Source organism: Eschrichtius robustus, chromosome 20 (genome assembly GCF_028021215.1).
Source record: "Eschrichtius robustus isolate mEscRob2 chromosome 20, mEscRob2.pri, whole genome shotgun sequence".
NCBI lineage: Eukaryota > Metazoa > Chordata > Mammalia > Artiodactyla > Eschrichtiidae > Eschrichtius > Eschrichtius robustus.
The window spans coordinates 19,781,829-19,798,924 of NC_090843.1; the positions used below are offsets into that span (position 1 = coordinate 19,781,829).

General features: G+C 40.6%; 1 protein-coding gene and 1 long non-coding RNA gene across 3 annotated transcripts in view; one reads left to right on the forward strand and one right to left on the reverse strand.

The window, feature by feature from the left end:
• The window catches only part of LOC137754895 (uncharacterized), a 238,912-nt gene that overhangs the window by 40,236 nt on the left and 181,580 nt on the right, over positions 1–17,096 (forward strand). The window lies entirely within an intron of this gene.
• On the reverse strand, positions 292–4,111 carry LOC137754888 (keratin, type I cytoskeletal 24-like). Its single transcript, XM_068530824.1, is given in 11 exon segments — positions 292–395; positions 594–672; positions 675–723; positions 930–1,012; positions 1,014–1,148; positions 1,484–1,615; positions 1,751–1,906; positions 2,169–2,325; positions 2,701–2,783; positions 3,580–3,859; positions 3,861–4,111. Coding segments are annotated over 11 exon segments (1,509 nt in total).

The window sequence follows — 17,096 nt, forward strand, 5'->3', positions numbered from 1 at the left end:
CTGGGTAAAATATTGCATTTCTTTTAAAAAATTCCGAAATAATTTAGTTGACTTGCAGAAGTAAATTTATTGAAGCATAGAAACAATTAGAGCAAAGCTGTCATTTCAACTTTTTCAAGAAAATTCTAATAAGAAAAGAAAAAGATGCAGAAAAATTGGTTAGTCATCTATTTCTGTATGGAAACTTTTTCCCGAAGTTATCCGGAAGGATGGCTAGATTGATGCAACTTCTTCATTCGTGTCTTTTGGATTTTTTTCTCTGAAGGACACTCTTGTTGATCTGGAAATTGCCTATTTCAGTTTCACCTCAGAAACATTGCTGACTTGAGATGAGACAACTTTGCCATCCACCACCTCCTCTACGATGGTCTTAGTCACTCTAGTCTTGCTTGGATCTGAAAATCAAAGAATCACAATGTCAGCCTGGAAACTGTCACAGAAACATAGATCAAGAGAAATCCAAATGCATTCACTGAGTATGTTCTGTCTGGGTAAGATGACGTGAACACTAGTATACACTTTTTATATGACAGCAATGTGTGCCTTTATGTTTCAATTATAAAATTATCAGGAACATGAAAAAAAATATCTACATCTTCCTTGGACAGAACAGCTTCCAGATCTTGAGTCACTAGACGTGGATGAATCCCTGGATCCGGTGTTTCTGGACCCCGTGTTTCTGATCCCGAGTTTCTAAAATTAGATCCTCCAAAACCAGAACCACTGGAAAAAAAAAGAATTGTTTTCCTTTGCAGTTTGCAAAGGCAGGAGAAACCCTCCATGCAGAGGGCTCTTTCCCATGAAGGCAGCTGTCATTTGATTGGACTCTCTTACTTTATAAATACAAGTCTGGTCCCCAAACCCCTTTTTGGTTTCATAATGTAAATACACCAAGGTCTGCGTTTAGCATGTTCCTGTCTTTCATTTACCCTCCTTCTCCATCAAGCAGGCGGTGGTAGGTATCAATCTCCATCTCCAGGCGGGTCTTGATGTCCAACAGCTGCTCATACTCTTGTGTTCTGGCATTCAGTCTCACCCCGGATCTGGCAGATCTGCTCCTCCAGGCTGCTGATCTGCATCTGAATTTGTGACAGCTGTGCCATGTAGCCAGCCTCCGTGTCAGCCAAGGTCCCTTCCAGGGAGCTTTTCTAAGGGAAAAAGCAAATAAAAATTTCATGATGAAAATAAATCATTGGATGATTAAAAAAATACATTTTATAAGATACTAGGAGAAATGCACTTTCCATGAGTTACAACCTCTATTGCTCTATCATTGCTTCCTTAATTTTTGCTGCCATTACTTTTTAAAAATGAAATCTTTTATGGAAATAGATATATTACTTTTAACTGGAATGTCTTATGCTTTCGACAACCGCAATACAGTCCTCCCTAATCCTGCTTTTATTATGTGCCAAGTGGAACATCTTGGCAAAGAAAACCGAATCGCTCCATTGGAGATTTTTGCAAAGCTCTTTGCACAAACCATGGCCAGTTGGGACTGCAGCTCAATTTCCAGGGCTTGCAGAGTGCGTTTCAGTTCTGTGATCTCATTCTTGGTGGAACTGGCTGACCTGGCATCAGCATCGGTAGAGATCTGTGCTTGCAGAGATGCGCTCTAAATACAAATAAAATGCAGTCTCGTTGCAGGCTGATGATGAGATGAGGCTGATGAGATGGGGCTGATGAGATGAGCGGAAGTGGCGCGTGTGTGGCCGCGGGCAGGGCTCGGAGGCTCAGGGTGATGATCTACCCGCTTGTTGAACTGCTCTTCAGCCTCGCGGCGGTTCTGCTCAGCGAGCTCCCCATACTGTGCCCTCATGTCATTCAGTAACTTAGTCAGGTCTGTCCCTGGGTTCAGTTCTACGGTCACATCCCCTCCGGAGCTTCCTTGCATACTCTTCATTTCCTAGCATGAAGGGAAAATAGACCAGAGTGATGAAAACTGAAAAGCAATGACTTCCTAAAATGTGCTTAAGCCAACAAAAAGTTGAAACTAGGACATGAAGGGAAAAAAGAACCCAACAAATTCACATATAATTTTCTCATCATTACTTTTCTCCCCCGGTTATAGAAGTTGGAAATCCATCCAGATGGAATTTACTGTCATAGAATGGATGTGGGGGAAACTCTGTAGGCCAGAGTCATTTAATCGTGGACCGTGTTCCTACCTCCTGGTGGTTCTTCTTCAGGAAGGCCAGCTCCTCTGTGAGGCTCTCGATCTGCATCTCCAAGTCAGAGCGAGTCATGGTCAGGTCATCCAGGACTTTCCGCAGGCCATTGATGTCAGCCTCCACGGTCTGCCGGAGATGCAGCTCGTTCTTGAATCTGGAAGGGTACAGTACAGCCCATTTCAAAGAGTACAGTCCATTCTTACATATTCAACAAAATATTTTCTCCCCTGACCAATTTGATCATTGAAAGCTAAGTTTTCTCTTAGGGGTTTTTCCCTTGTAAAGAAAAATCTGAGCCTTACATTAATTCTATTGATGGCCAATATTTTTGATAACAAAAATTTCATCCTGAAATTGCCTTTCTTTTCTTGTTGGTGGAATGATGGTTTTTAAAATGTACCCTTGGGATGTTTGTGAATTCAGGTCTTGATCCCCTAAAAGGTTTCTTTAAAATTTAGAGTAAACTAAGCCAAGGGATTGAATTTTATTTCCCCTAGGACGTTTGTTTTCAAGTCTTCATTTTTCTTACTTCAGTCTGAAGTCATCAGCAGTGAGTCTGGCATTGTCAGTTTGCAGAACAATTCCAGCATTTTCAATAGTGGCAGTAAGGATCTAGAAGAGACAATAATAGTGAATAAATCATGGATGCTTTTTACCTGTGTCTACATGTCCACCTGTGAGAGTGGATGTCTCCTGAGTTGTCTTTTAAAGGTGAATTGCTTTGAAAATTTGCTTAGTAATGACGGCTGCATTGATAATCCTAATGTATTTAGATATCTTTCTGCAAAAATTAACAGCTTGCACATTTATTGGAATGGGCATGGAACATTGTTTTACAGAACACAATCCTCTGAATATTTCTGCTGCTTTGCAAGATCAGTTGTTCTATGGGCTCTTTCAGAAACAGTGTGAAACATGAATTCCACTTCCAAAAAAGTCTTTAAAAATATACTTCCCATACAACCGTGGCTAAACATTTTAGATTCTACCACATTCTCATACAATATTTGCACCAGATTTTCTAGGAAGGAAAATAGTTGTAAGACTATTTAAATGTAGCAAGACACTAAAATACGTCAACCTGCCAGAATTAATCATGAAATAATTAGATGAAGCTTGTGTCAACTCATAGCCATCACTCTTATGTTAATTAGCTACCTGGCATTGTATAAATTTTACTCTTATGTAGAAACACTCAAATGTAAGATGCAAACAAAATTAATGTGGTTGGATGTCGTGTATACAATACTGTCATAGTTAAAGCACACCAAGTCCCATTTTACATATACAACAAAACAAATATATTTTCAAATAATTCCTTGATTTAAATTCATCATTATGGTCCATGATCTGAATACATGGGAAAGCTACAGAAGTAATAGAAATTCAGCCATGGCTAGTGTCTCACCTGATTCCTAAGGTCTTCAATGATTGGATGGTATTTGCTGTAATCTCTTCCAGCTCCACCGTCTCCAGACCCAGGCCCAAATTTGTCATACCACTCCTTGATTTTGTTCTCCAGATCAGCGTTGGCCTCCTCCAGGGCTCTGACTTTGTCTAGGTAATTGGCCAGCCAGTCATTGAGGTTCTGCATGGTTTGCTTTTCACCTCCAGAGAAAAGCCCCCCACGGCCAACACCACCACCCATACCACCACCATAGCTGTAGAAGCCTCCGCTAGCACCCCCCGCCGAATCCAGCACCTCCACCAAAGCCAATCCCAGAGCCTGAAGCTCCTCCCAAACTGCCCCCTATTGAGCAGCTACCAAAACCCCCTCCAAAGCTGCCTCCAAAGCCCCTGCTGGAGCCCCGACTCAGGCCACAGCTGCCGGCCCCTCTTCGGAATCCCCAGGCAGAGCCTCCCCCAAGACTGCATCTGCTTCCGCTGCTGAAGCTGCTGCCACCAGACCTGGAGGAGGACACGCGAGATGAGCAAGACATGGTGTTCCTGCAAAGGGTTGGTTTGTCCAGGTGAGGAGGAGAGGTGATCGGGAAGAGCCTATTTGCAAGCTGCCTTTTTGGCCCTTATATACATACTTTTAGGGTGTTCCTTTTCCATGTCAGTTCTTAATCCCTGTTACCCTTTTGCTCATCCTCAATTGGATATATATTTTTTTCCTCCCGAATCCACTCTACTGGCTCTTTTTCTGAAGCTGGGTCAGAGCCTCGCGGCATTTACTATATCAAGAAAAAAAGAAAAAAAAAAAGGTGGAGCAAAGCAAAAAAAATTATTTTTTCAGAATTATAGTTTTAATCTTTCAGAGGTTTTGATGAGTGATCATTCTTTTCTGAAAGAGCAATTCTGTTAAATTTGCTTCATGATTTCCCAGTTGCAGAGCATATCCCCAGATTAACAGATGTAATTAAAATACTTAATATGACCAGAATGGAAATTTCCCATCAAACTTGTGACTTTTTGTTCATATTGTTCTCTTAAAGTTGAAATGAGCTTTAGCATCAGCATTTGTTTCAGATTTACTTAATTGTCCTTCTCTGTGATTACTTCAATCAGCTATTTTTAAGGTTGTTGAAGTTTGCGATTTTAGATGATTGTGCTACAAAGATGCTTTTCTTTCTGATTGAATTCGAGTCTGATATAATGATACCAACTTCCTTCTTTAGAATCAAATCTTAAGAAACGAAGAGATAATGTTGATTTCGTTGATAACTGGAGAAGGGGATCTGAGTCACGTCTTTTAAAATTTATTTATTATTATTTTTTTGGCTGTGCCACAGGGCATATGGGATCTTAGTTCCCCGACCAGGGATTGAACCCATGCCCCCAGCAGTGGAAGCACAGGGTCCTAACTACTGGACGGCCAGGGAATGCCCTAAATTTATTTTATTTAAAAAAATTTTATATGAATCACTTTTTAAAAATAGATCTTTATTGGAGTATAACTGCTGCACAATACTGTGTTAGTTTCTGTTGTACAACAAAGTGAATCAGCCATATGCATATATATATATCCCCATATCCCCTCCCTCTTGAGCCTCCCTCCCACCCTCCCTATCCCACCCCTCTAGGTGGTCACAAAGCACCGAGCTGATCTCCCTGTGTTATGCTGCTGCTTCCCACTAGCTATCTGTTATTCAGCAGTGTACATATGTCGATGCTACTCTCACTTTGCCCCAGCTTCCCCCTCCCCCACCCCGTGTCCTCCAGTCCATTCTCTATGTCTATGTCTTTATTCCTGCCCTGCCCCTAGGTTCATCAGTACCTTTTTTTTTTTTTTTAGATTCCATATATATGTGTTAGCATATGGTATTTGTTTTTCTCTTTCTGACTTACTTCACTCTGTATGACAGACTTTACATCCATCCACCTCACTACAAATAACTCAGTTTCATTTCTTTTTATGGCTGAGTAATATTCCATTGTATATATGTGCCACATCTTCTTTATCCATTCATCTGTCGATGGACATTTAGGTTGGTTCCATGTCCTGGCTATTGTAAACAGTGCTGCAGTGAACATTGTGATTCATGTCTGTTTTTGAATTACGGTTTTCTCTGGGTATATGCCCAGTAGTGGGATCGCTGGGTCATATGGTAGTTCTATTTTTAGTATTTCAAGGGAACTTCATACTGTTCTCCATAGTGGTTGTATCAATTTACATTCTCACCAACAGTGCAGGAGCGTTCCCTTTTCACCACACCCTTTCCAGCCTTTATTGTTTCTAGACTTTTTGATAATGGCCATTCTGACAGGTGTGAGGTGATACCTCATTGTAGTTTTGATTTGCATTTCTCTAATAATTAGTGATGTTGAGCATCTTTTCATATGCCTCTTGGCCATCTGTATGTCTTCTTTGGTGACATGTCTATTTAGGTCTTCTGCCCATTTTTTAATTGAATTGTTTGTTTCTTTGATACTGAGCTCCTTGTGCTGTTTGTATATTTTGGAGATTAATCCTTTGTCCGTTGTTTCATTTGCAAATATTTTCCCCCATTCCGAGGGTTGTCTTTTCCTTTTGTTTATGGCTTCCTTTGCTGTGCAAAAGCTTTGAAGTTTCATTAGGTCCCATTTGTTTATTTTTGTTTTTATTTCCATTACTCTAGGAGGTGGGTCAAAAAAGATCTTGTTGTGGATTATGTCAGAGTGTTTTTCCTATGTCTTCCTCTAAGAGTTTTATAGTGTCTGGTCTTACATTTAGGTCTTTAATCCATTTGGAGTTTAATTTTGTGTATGGTGTTAGGTAGTGTTCTAATTTCATTCTTTTACAGGTAGCTGTCCAGTTTTCCCAGCACCACTTACTGAAGAGGCTGTCTTTTCTCCATTGTACATTCTTGCTTCCTTTGTCATAAATTAGGTGACCATATGTGCGTGGGTTTATCTCTGGGCTTTCTATTCTGTACCATTGATCTATATTTCTGTTTTTGTGCCAGTACCATACTGTCTTGATTACTGTAGCTTTGTAGTAGAGTTTGAAGTCAGGGAGCCTGTTTCCTCCAGCTCCGTTTTTCTTTCTCAAGATTGCTTTGGCTATTCAGGGTCTTTTGTGTTTCTATACGAATTGTAAAATTTTTTGTTTGAATTCTGTGAAGAATGCCATTGATAGTTTGATAGGGATTGCATTGAATCTGTAGATTGCTTTGGGTAGTATAGTCATTTTCACAATATTGATTCTTCCAATCCAAGAACATGGTATATTTCTCCATCTGTTTATGTCATTTTTGATTTCTTTCATCAGTGTTTTATAGTTTTCTGAGTACAGGTCTTTTGCCTCCTTAGGTAGGTTTTTTCCTAGGTATTTTATTCTTTTTGTTGTGATGGTAAATGGGTTTGTTTCCTTAATTTCTCTTTCTGATTTTTCATTGTTAGTGTATAGGAATGCCAGAGATTTCTGTGAATTAATTTTGTATCCTGCAATCTTACCAAATTCATTGATTAGTTCTAGTAGTTTTCTGGTGGCATCTTTAGGATTTTCTATATATAGTATCATGTCATCTGAAAACAGTGACAGTTTAATTCTTTTCCAATCTGTATTCCTTTTATTTCTTTTGCTTCTCTGATTGCCATGGCTAGGACTTCCAAAACTATGTTGAATAAGAGTGGCGAGAGTGGACATCTTTGACTTGTTCCTGATCTTAGTAGAAATGCTTTCAGTTTTTCACCATTGAGTATGATGCTTGCTGTGGGTTTGTCATATGTGGCCTTTTATTATATTGAGGTAGATTCCCTCTATGCCCATTTTCTGGAGAGTTTTTATCATAAATGGTGTTGAATTTTGTCAAAAGCTTTTTCTGCATCTATTGAGATGATCATATGGTTTTTATTCCTTAATTTGTTAATTTGGTGTATCACATTGATTGTTTTGTGTATATTGAAGAATCCTTGCATCCCTGGGATAAATCCCACTTGATCATGGTGTATGATCCTTTTAATATGTTGTTTGATTCTGTTTGCTAGTATTTTGTTCAGGGTTTTTGCATCTATGTTCATCAGTGATATTGGTCTATAATTTTCTTTTTTTGTGATATTTTTGTCTGGTTTTGTTGTCAGGGTGATGGTGGCCTCGTAGAATGAGTTGGGGAGTGTTCCTCCCTCTGCAATTTTTTGTAAGAGTTTGAGAAGGATAGGTGTTAGCTCTTCTCTAAATGCTTGATAGAATTCACCTGTGAAGCCATCCGGTCCTGGGCTTTTGTTTTTTGGAAGATTTAAAATTACAGTTTCAATTTCATTACTTGTGATAGGTCTGTTTATATTTTCTAATTCTTCCTGGTTCAGTCTTGGAAAACTGTACCTTTCCAAGAATTTGTCCATTTCTTCGTGGTTGTCCATTTTATTGGGATATAGTTGTTTGTAGTAGTCTTTTATAATCCTTTGTATTTCTGCAGAGTCAGTTATGATTTCTCCTTTTTCATTTCTAATTTTATTGATTTGCATCCTCTCCCTTTTTTTCTTGATGAGCCCGTCTAAGGGTTTATCAATTTTGTTTATCTTCTCAAAGAACCAACTTTTAGTTTTATTGATCTTTGCTATTGTTTTCTTTGTTTCTATTTCATTTTTTTCTTCTCTGATCTTTATGATTTCTTTCCTTCTACTGACTTTGGGTTTTCTTTGTTTTTCTTTCTCTAGTTGCTTTAGGTGTAGGGTTTGATTGTGTATCTGAGATTTTTCTTGTTTCGTGAGGTGAGATTGAATTGCTATAAACTTCCCTCTTAGAACTGCTTTTGGGTCATTGTGTTTTCATTTTCATTTGTTTTTATGTATTTTTTAATTTCCTCTTTGATTTCTTCAGTGATCTCTTGGTTATTTAGTAGTGCACTGTTTAGCCTCCATGTATTTGTGGTTTTTACAGGTTTTTTCCTGTAATTGATTTCTAATCTCATAGTGTTGCGGTCAGAAAAGATGCTTGATATGATTTCAGTTTTCTTAAATTTTCTGAGGCTTGATTTGTGACCCAAGATGTGATCTATCCTGGAGAATGTTCTGTGTGCACTTGAGAAGAAAGTGTATTCTGCCACTTTTGGGTGGAATGTTCTATAAATATCAATTAAATCTATCTGGTCTATTGTGTCATCTAAAGCTTGTGTTTCCTTATTTATTTTCTGTTTGGATGATCTGTCCATTGGTGTAAGTGGGGTGTTAAAGTCCCCTACTATTATTGTGTTACTGTCGATTTCCCCTTCATGGTTGTTAGCATTTGCCTTATGTATTGAGGTGCTCCTGTGTTGGGTCCATAAACATTTATAATTGTTGTATCTTCTTCTTGGATTGATCCCTTGATCATTATGTAGTGTCCTTCCTTATCTCTTGTAACAGTCTTTATTTTAAAGTCTATTTTATCTGATATGAGTATTGCTACTCCAGCTTTCTTTTGATTTCCATTTGCATGGAATATCTTTTTCCATCCCTTCACTTTCAGTCTGTATGTATCCCTAGGTCTGGAGTGGGTCTCTTGGTGACAGCATATATATGGGTCTTGCTTTTGTATCCATTCAGCCAGTCTGTGTCTTTTGGTTGGGGCATTTAATCCATTTACATTCAAGGTTATTATTGATATGTATGTTCCTATTACCATTTTCTTAATTGTTTTGGGTTTTCTTTTGTAACATCTTTACTGGAGTATAATTGCTTTACACTAGTGTGTTAGTTTCTGCTGTATAACAATGTGAATCAGCTATACATATACGTACATCCCCATATCTCCTCCCTCTTGCGCCTCCCTCCCACCCTCCCTATCCCACCCCTGTAGGTGGACACAAAGCACTGAGCTGATCTCCCTGTGCTATGTGGCTGCTTCCCACTAGCTATCTATTTTACATTTGGTAGTGTATATATGTCCATGCCACTCTCTCACTTTGTTTGGGTTTGTTTTTGTGTGTCTTTTTCTTCTCTTGTGTCTCCCACCGAGAGAAGTTTCTTTAGCATTTGTTGTAAAGCTGGTTTGGTTGTGCTGGCTTCTCTTAGCTTTTGCTTGTCTGAAAAGCTTTTGACTTCTCCATCAAATCGGAATGAGATCCTTGCTGGGTAGAGTAATCTTGGTTGTAGGTTTTGCTCTTTCATCACTTTAAGTATATCCTACCACTCCCTTCTGGCCTGCAGAGTTTCTGCTGAAAAATCAGCTGATAACCTTATGGGGAGTCCTTTGTATGTTATTTTCTGTTTTTCCCTTGCTGCTTTTAATATTTTTTCATTGAATTTAATTTTTGTTAGTTTGATTGATGTGTCTTGGTGTGTTTTTCCTAGGGTTTATCCTGTATGGGACTCTCTGTGTTTCCTGGACTTGGGTGACTATTTCCTTTCCCATGTTAGGGACGTTTTCCACTATAATCTCTTCAAATATCTTCTCAGACCCTTTCTTTTTCTCTTCTTCTTCTGGGACCCCCTATAGTTCGAATGTTGGTGCATTTAGTGTTGTCCTGGAGGTCTCTGAGATTGTCTTCAATTCTTTTTTTTTAAAGGGAACGCTATTTATTTATTTGGCTGTGTTGGGTCTTTGTTTCTGTGCGAGGGCTTTCTTTAGTTGCGGCGAGCGGGGGCCACTCTTCATCGCGGTAAGCGGGCCTCTCACTGTCGTGGTCTCTCTTGTTGTGGAGCACAAGCTCCAGACGCGCAGGCTCAGTAGTTGTGGCTCATGGGCCTAGTTGCTCCGCAGCATGTGGGATCTTCCCAGACCAGGGCTCGAACCCGTGTCCCCTGCATTGGCAGGCAGATTCTCAACCACTGTGCCACCAGGGAAGCCCTTCAATTTTTTTTTTTTTTTTTTTTTTTTTACACACACACACAGAGCCCTTCAATTCTTATCATTCTTTTTTCTTTATTCTGCTCCTTGGCAGTTATTTCCACCATTTTGTCTTCCAGCTCACTTATTCGTTCTTCTGCCTCAGGTATTCTGTTACTGATTCCATCTAGTGTATTTTTCATTTCAGTTATTGTGTTGTTCATGTCTGTTTGTTTGTTCTTTAGTTCTTCTAGATCTTTGTTAAACATTTCTTGTATTTTCTCAATCCCTGCCTCTATTCTATTTCCAAGATTGTGGGTCATTTTTACTATCATTACTCTGAATTCTTTTTTGGGTAGATTGCCTATTTCCTCTTCATTTATTTGGTCTTGTAGGTTTCTACCTTGCTCCTTCATCTGTGACATATCTTTTTGCCATTTTTTTTCCTTTTTTTTATGAGTGGGATTGTGTTCCTGTCTTAATGGTTGTTTGGCCTGAGGCTTCCAACACTGGAGTTTGTAGGCTGTTGGGTAGAGCTGGGTCTTGGTGCTGAGATGAGGACCTCTGGGAACCCTCACTCTGATGAATATTACCTGGGGTCTGAGGTTCTCTGTTAGTCCAGTGGTTCAGACTCAGAGCTCCCACTGCAGGAGCTTTGGCCTGACCCCCAGCTCGTGACCGAGATCCCACAAGCTGCCTGGGGTGGCAAAAAAAAAAAAAAAGAAAAAAGAACAATAACAAAGTAAAAAATAAAATTAGACTAGGAAACTAACAGATATGTTAGAAAAAAAATAAAAATAAAAATATAGATGAGACAACAACCGGAAGGTAAAACAAAACCACAATAGTAAAAAAGAGGAGGAGGAAAAAAAAAAAAAAAAGGTGGAAAAGGCCTTGGCTGTGGAGGGCGGGGCCTAAGCAGGGGCGAGGTTTGGGCAGTGGGCGAGGCCTATGCTTAGGGCCCACAGGGTTGGAAAAGGCCCTGTGGGGTGTGGGGGTTGGAGCTTAGGCACAACAGAACAGAAGGGGCCCAGGCGTGCCTCCCACTTGTGGTTTCAGAGGGTGGGAGACTCATCTTGGAGCCCAGCAGGCTTCCTGGGCTCAAGTGGGCGGGGGAAACGCCCTTGTTCCTCTCCTGCTCCTTTGGTCCTGTGGGGCCCCTCCCGCCTGCCTTTCCTGATCTCCCCAGCCTCCATCCTATGCCCCCAGGACCAACCCAGCCCAGAGGGGACCTCTGAGGGTGTAGGACCCAGCTGGAGAGCCGGGCAGATTTCCCCTGCCGATTGGGCAGGGGAAACGCTGCACACGCTCCCTCCTGATCCGAGCCCCTGAGGGTCCTTCCAGGCATGGGAACCCCTCCCCCCTCTCAGCCACCCCTCAGGGGCACCGGTCCTGTCCAGCCTCCGCTTCTCTTCCCCCTTCAGTCCCCCCACGTCCTACCAGTTAGCTTGGGGGTTCTTCCCATCTCCTTGGGCATCGGGGTCCTCCACCAGCATCTGGCAGGCGCCCTAGTTGTGGGGAGACTCAAACTCCATGTCTTCGCACACCACCATCTTTGAGAGATGATTCTAATGTGATTTAAAGTATCCCAAAGTTTTTAAAAAGGAAAAACTCCCCAACTCGTGTCATGTAGCTAGTATAACGTTAATATAAAAACCTGATAAAGGGGACTTCCCTGGTAGCGCAGTGGTTAAGAATCCGCCTGCCAATGCAGGGAACATGGGTTCGATCACTGGTCCGTGAAGATCCCTGGTCCTTGAAGATCCCACATGCTGTGGAGCAACTAAGACCCTATGTGAATCACTTCTGAGAACCAGTGTTTGTTAGGTTTGGAGTCATTTTGCAGATACCAAAATCTGGAGTTTCCTGTCTACTCTCTGCTCAGGTTTTTTTGTTTTTGTTTAAAAGGTATTAAGAAAAGAGGATCTGGATCCACTTCCAATAACTAATGTTATGATTGGGGCCATATTTTATAGATACTGAAATCTAGAATCCTCCCCTGCCTTTCACTTTCTGCTTCCTGTTTTTCTGTCCCTTTGTTCTTTAGATTATTTCCATTTGCCTCTGCTAGTAGTTTCTCTGGTTTGAAAGTGTTTTTTTATTTTTTTCTTTTTTTTAAGACAAATACTGTATGATTCTATTTATATGAGGTACCTGCTGTAGTCAAATTCAGAGACAGAAAATAGAATGGTGGTTGCCACGGGCTCAGGGGAGGGGAAATGAGTTGTTCAGTGGGTACAGAGTTTTAGTTTTGCAAGATGAAAGTAGTTCTGGAGATCGGTCACATAACAATGTCAATGTACCTAACACTCCTGAACTACACACTGAAAAATAATTAGGATGGTAAATTTTTTAAAAAAATTAATTAATTTATTTATTTATTTTTGGCTGCACTGGGTCTTTGTTGCTGCGTGCGTGCTTTCTCTAGTTGTGGCAAGCGGGGGCGACTCTTCGTTGCGGTGCGTGGGCTTCTCATTGAGGTGGCTTCTCTTGTTGCGGAGCACGGGCTCTAGGTGTGCAGGCTTCAGTAGTCGTGGCACGTGGGCTCAGCAGTTGTGGCTTGTGGGCTCTAGAGCGCAAGCTCAGTAGTTGTGGCACCTGGGCTTAGTTGCTCCGTGGCATGTGAGATCTTCCTGGTCCAGGGCTTGAACCCATGTCTTCTGCATTGGCAGGCGGATTCTTAACCACTGCGCCACCAGGGAAGTCCCAGGATGGTAAATTTTATGTTATGTGCATTTAACCACAATTTTTAACAAGTGTTTTTTTTGTTTTGTTTTGTTTTGTTTTGTTTTTTTTAAAGTATAGATGCTTCCAAAAATATTTCTTGGCCTTCTGAGCTTTAGGCTCAAGTCGCTGACTTTTGTTTATTTACAACTTTCTTGCTTATCTTGGCAGGCTTGTTAAACTGTGTGCATGCTTGAATCTTTATATTCAGTCATTTGTTATCCAGTGTTCTGCCTTCTTTTAATTTTCTTTAGACTGCCTTTGATGGGGATACCTTATGAAATACTGATCATTCCTTTTACTGTGTAGCTCTTTAAGTTCTTAGCTTTTAGGTTCTACCGCATTGTTTTTGCAGTAGTGGTGTGTGACTGTTCTTATATTTAGCGTGCCACTGCTTCGAGGGGCACAAGGTGTTTCCTAAGCTTGAAATCGTTAAGCTGGGAGTAATTCTCATTATACCCTTCTAAGGTAGGTTAAAAAATGCACCACCCATTACAGTATGTTGGTCACCTTGCCTCACCCCTCTCCAAAGCTATGAGACCAAAGAAGTCTAAACACTAATGGCTAAATTATATGCAAATATTAGAGATGGGAGGAAAAACATCTTCCTTTTCCTCCCTCTTAAAATAATGAAATGTAATCTTTCCACTTTCATAAAGGCTGGCATTTGGCTAAAAGGTTTAAAGAAATGAATAACTAAGTGAAAAATTTGATGAAACTTAGAAATTTCAGATCCTGGGTAGAAAGAGCTTTAGGTGGAAAGAATGAGAAAAGACAAAATTTAGCAGTATCTTTGGCCTCTGAATTTTGCCTGAGGTTTGTGGAATTTTTCTTTAGTTGTCTTCTGAGCTGTGGCAGTTTCAGTTTGGAAGCTTTATATACCTTATGTTTTGGGATATTCGGACATTTGGGTCGTGACTGAGGAAGCCTTGTGATGTCAGGTATTCTGTCTTGTTTCCTATTTTTTAGCTTTCTTCTTAATACAATTTTTAGTGCTGGCATCTATTTTTTTTTGGTAATTAAAATTCAGCTTAAAAATTTAGTTATTCTGAGATACTTCTCTGACATTATTCTTTTATTCTATACTTTGGAGAGGACCGCTGGAAGGGTATTTAATGAATAAAATAGCCATTACTGCCTCAAATTCTTTGCCTAATGAGGCAGTGTGTAAATAAATGTAGACATAAATCCATAGGAGTTCCTTCTGTTTGTATTTCCTTAAATGCATTTTTATGCTTTCTGTATCTATGTGCCTTTTCTTTAGGCACATAGATTCAACAGACTAATCTTGATTCTGTGATCTGCAGACTGTCTAGAATGTTGGCATTTTGTGGATTAGAGAATTTTAATCACATATGTAAATAAAGTTTTCTTCTTGCCTGAAGTGTTAGAATTCTTGTATAAACATTAGTCTCCATTGTTCTGAGACATCCCTGAATTTAATACGCACTCTATTTGAAATAATGATTTGCCAAAGATCACAAATGAGTCCTCGGCATTTCTTTCATCTGTAAAATGAAAGCTTCAAGAATCTGGTGAGGCTCCAGTGAAACAGAATGTTCAGAAATGCTGGCTTCAGTGCCTGGCATCCAGTGGTTGTTTAATACATAATCGTTTAGAAGCAATGGACTGAACCCCAGATGTCTGGGCTCCCAGTTCAATGCTCTGCCTTCAGTTACATGTAGGTTTGAATACTTTGTGATTAACGGTTTATTTATTCATTTATTTTTACCTGTAAAGAATCATATAAACTACACTTCACTATAGAGCATGATTTTTATAAGTGCAGAATGATTTGCAAATAGTAACCCACAGCATTTTTTTTTTGGTGAGATAGATTTGTATTTTAAAAGATTACAGAGGAATAAACTGCATGTTTTTAGATTAGGAGGAAAACCAAATAATGAAAGGTATGGCATGTCGCCCCTGATGAGTCTTTCAAGTTAAGAATAGAGTGAACTCAGGGCTTCTGCCTTCTGTTCACTCCAGAGAATATTCTGTTATGAGTCTTTCAAATAAAAGCACAAGATCAGAATAGCTAAGGGAAGGAAGTGGGCACAGAGTATTTGTGGAGTGTCGGCAGAAATTTTTGTGGCAGACAGTACGGAAAAGGGAAAAGCTCCCATCTGATGTGTGCACAGCCTCTTTGTAATATGCCACATATTGTAGAGAGACAATAAATATTCCTTGAATGAAAGGACGAAAAACAGCACGGCTTGACTTGCTTCATGAACACTTTGATCACTTTTGTCCTTTACTATGAGTTCTGCCTTCTAAGTCTTTATTTCTCCACCTTCTGGGTTTGTAATTCGGTGTGTGTGTGTGTGTGTGTGTGTGTGTGTGTGTGTGTGTGTGTGTGTGTGTTGGTGGGGGGAGGTGTTGTTTGGGGAAGGGGCAGGGAAGGACATGCCAGAATGAGCCGGGGTCTCCCCTGTAGGGAATCATTGTTTAGGTCAGTGTCCTGGTGGTGGCCACTGTGAGCCCCCCCAGGCTCAACTACTTGGAAGAAAAATAAATTGCAACAATAAGTATCCTGAAAGGACACTCCAGCTGGATCTGGCACCATCCCTAAATCGATTTCAACCCCATGCTCTTGTCAGACACCAAAGAAGTTACAGACACCTACAAAAATAGAGCAGAAATCCACCCATGCTGTGACTGTTTCTCTTCCTTCACGCCTTCCTCTCCTTTCCTGAATTCTTTCCCTGTCACCTTTTCCATCCTTCCCTCAATAGCTTCCGTTAAGCGTGTCTGTTTGAAGGCTTCCTCTTCCCCACCTGCATCTGTTTGGCACCATTTTGCCAAATTTTGTTCTGAGAGGAAATGACTTAGCTTTGTGCTTGTCGTGCCTGAATGCTCTAGAATCCCTTTACGCAGCTCAGTTTTCTAATTTTCCTGAAGATCATTTAGCCAGTTTATGGAGGGTTAAGAGAATGGGCAAGTGACTTTGTAGGGTTGGAGAGTTAAGACAGATTGAAGTAAGCACAGGGACTTTTTTTTGCTTGAGAGGTCCTTTTGGACCTTTCTTCATACCAGGCAGACAATAGCTTCTATTCAGAGAACCCACAGACATCTATAACCCAGATGGTCATGTGAGCGGCAAGACCCAGCCTCCTGTGGCTCTTGCCATTGCTAAGTCAATCCTCTGGGCATTCTCCCCTCTGTCTCTCTGAGGTTGACCCCTCAGTCCCCTCTGACCTTCTGATCACAGAGAGGCTACAAACTTCTGGTCAAGGAGTCCCAGTGGTAAAAGAATAGTTTTATAGGAAGGAATGGGATGATATTTTATCTCATAGGCTCAGGGGAAACCTTCACCTGTTCACGTCCTCTGTCCTCGGCCATCAGGACTATGACACTTTATAAATATTGTTCTCAAATTCCAACATCTTGGGTGTCTCTAGATGAGGTCACAGTCTCCTGATCTGGAAAACTATTATATTGGACTCTATAATTTTCAGGTTCCCTTCGAGCTCTAATATGTAGCAATTTGGTTACTAAGTGCATCACTTTCTGGTCAGATTTAGGAAGTGTTTTATATTACAGTTAGGAGGGATTTCCTTTACTAGCCCATAAACTGCAAAAGTTCAGCGCTTGTACTTAAGAACTGGGTAGAGTAATGCTTATTTGGTAGAAATCGTGCCAAACTAGAGGTTAGAAGTTAGAGGTCCTCCTTAACTGGCCTGTACATGTCCATTCCGAGAGGAAACCTGATAAAGATAGCTGACTGAGGAAGGGGGGCTTGCCTAGGAATTCTTCCAAGGCAACCTTCCAATCTGAGTTACAATTGACTAAGCACTCACAGTAGCCCGTTTCTTACCCTCTGCTTTGTCTTGACCTTGTTTGGTCCGGCTTCTCTCTTTTGTACAGGCCCTTGATCTGCTTGCCCTCAAGCTTGAGCAAGCACACACACACAAAAAAGGTGGAACATGCCACCTTATCAACTTCTCCTGGGAATCATCTGACCACAGAGAGACCCTTTTCCTGTCAGACCTCAGTGGTCATTCCTCCTTGCTTGCCCTGCTTCCTCTCCA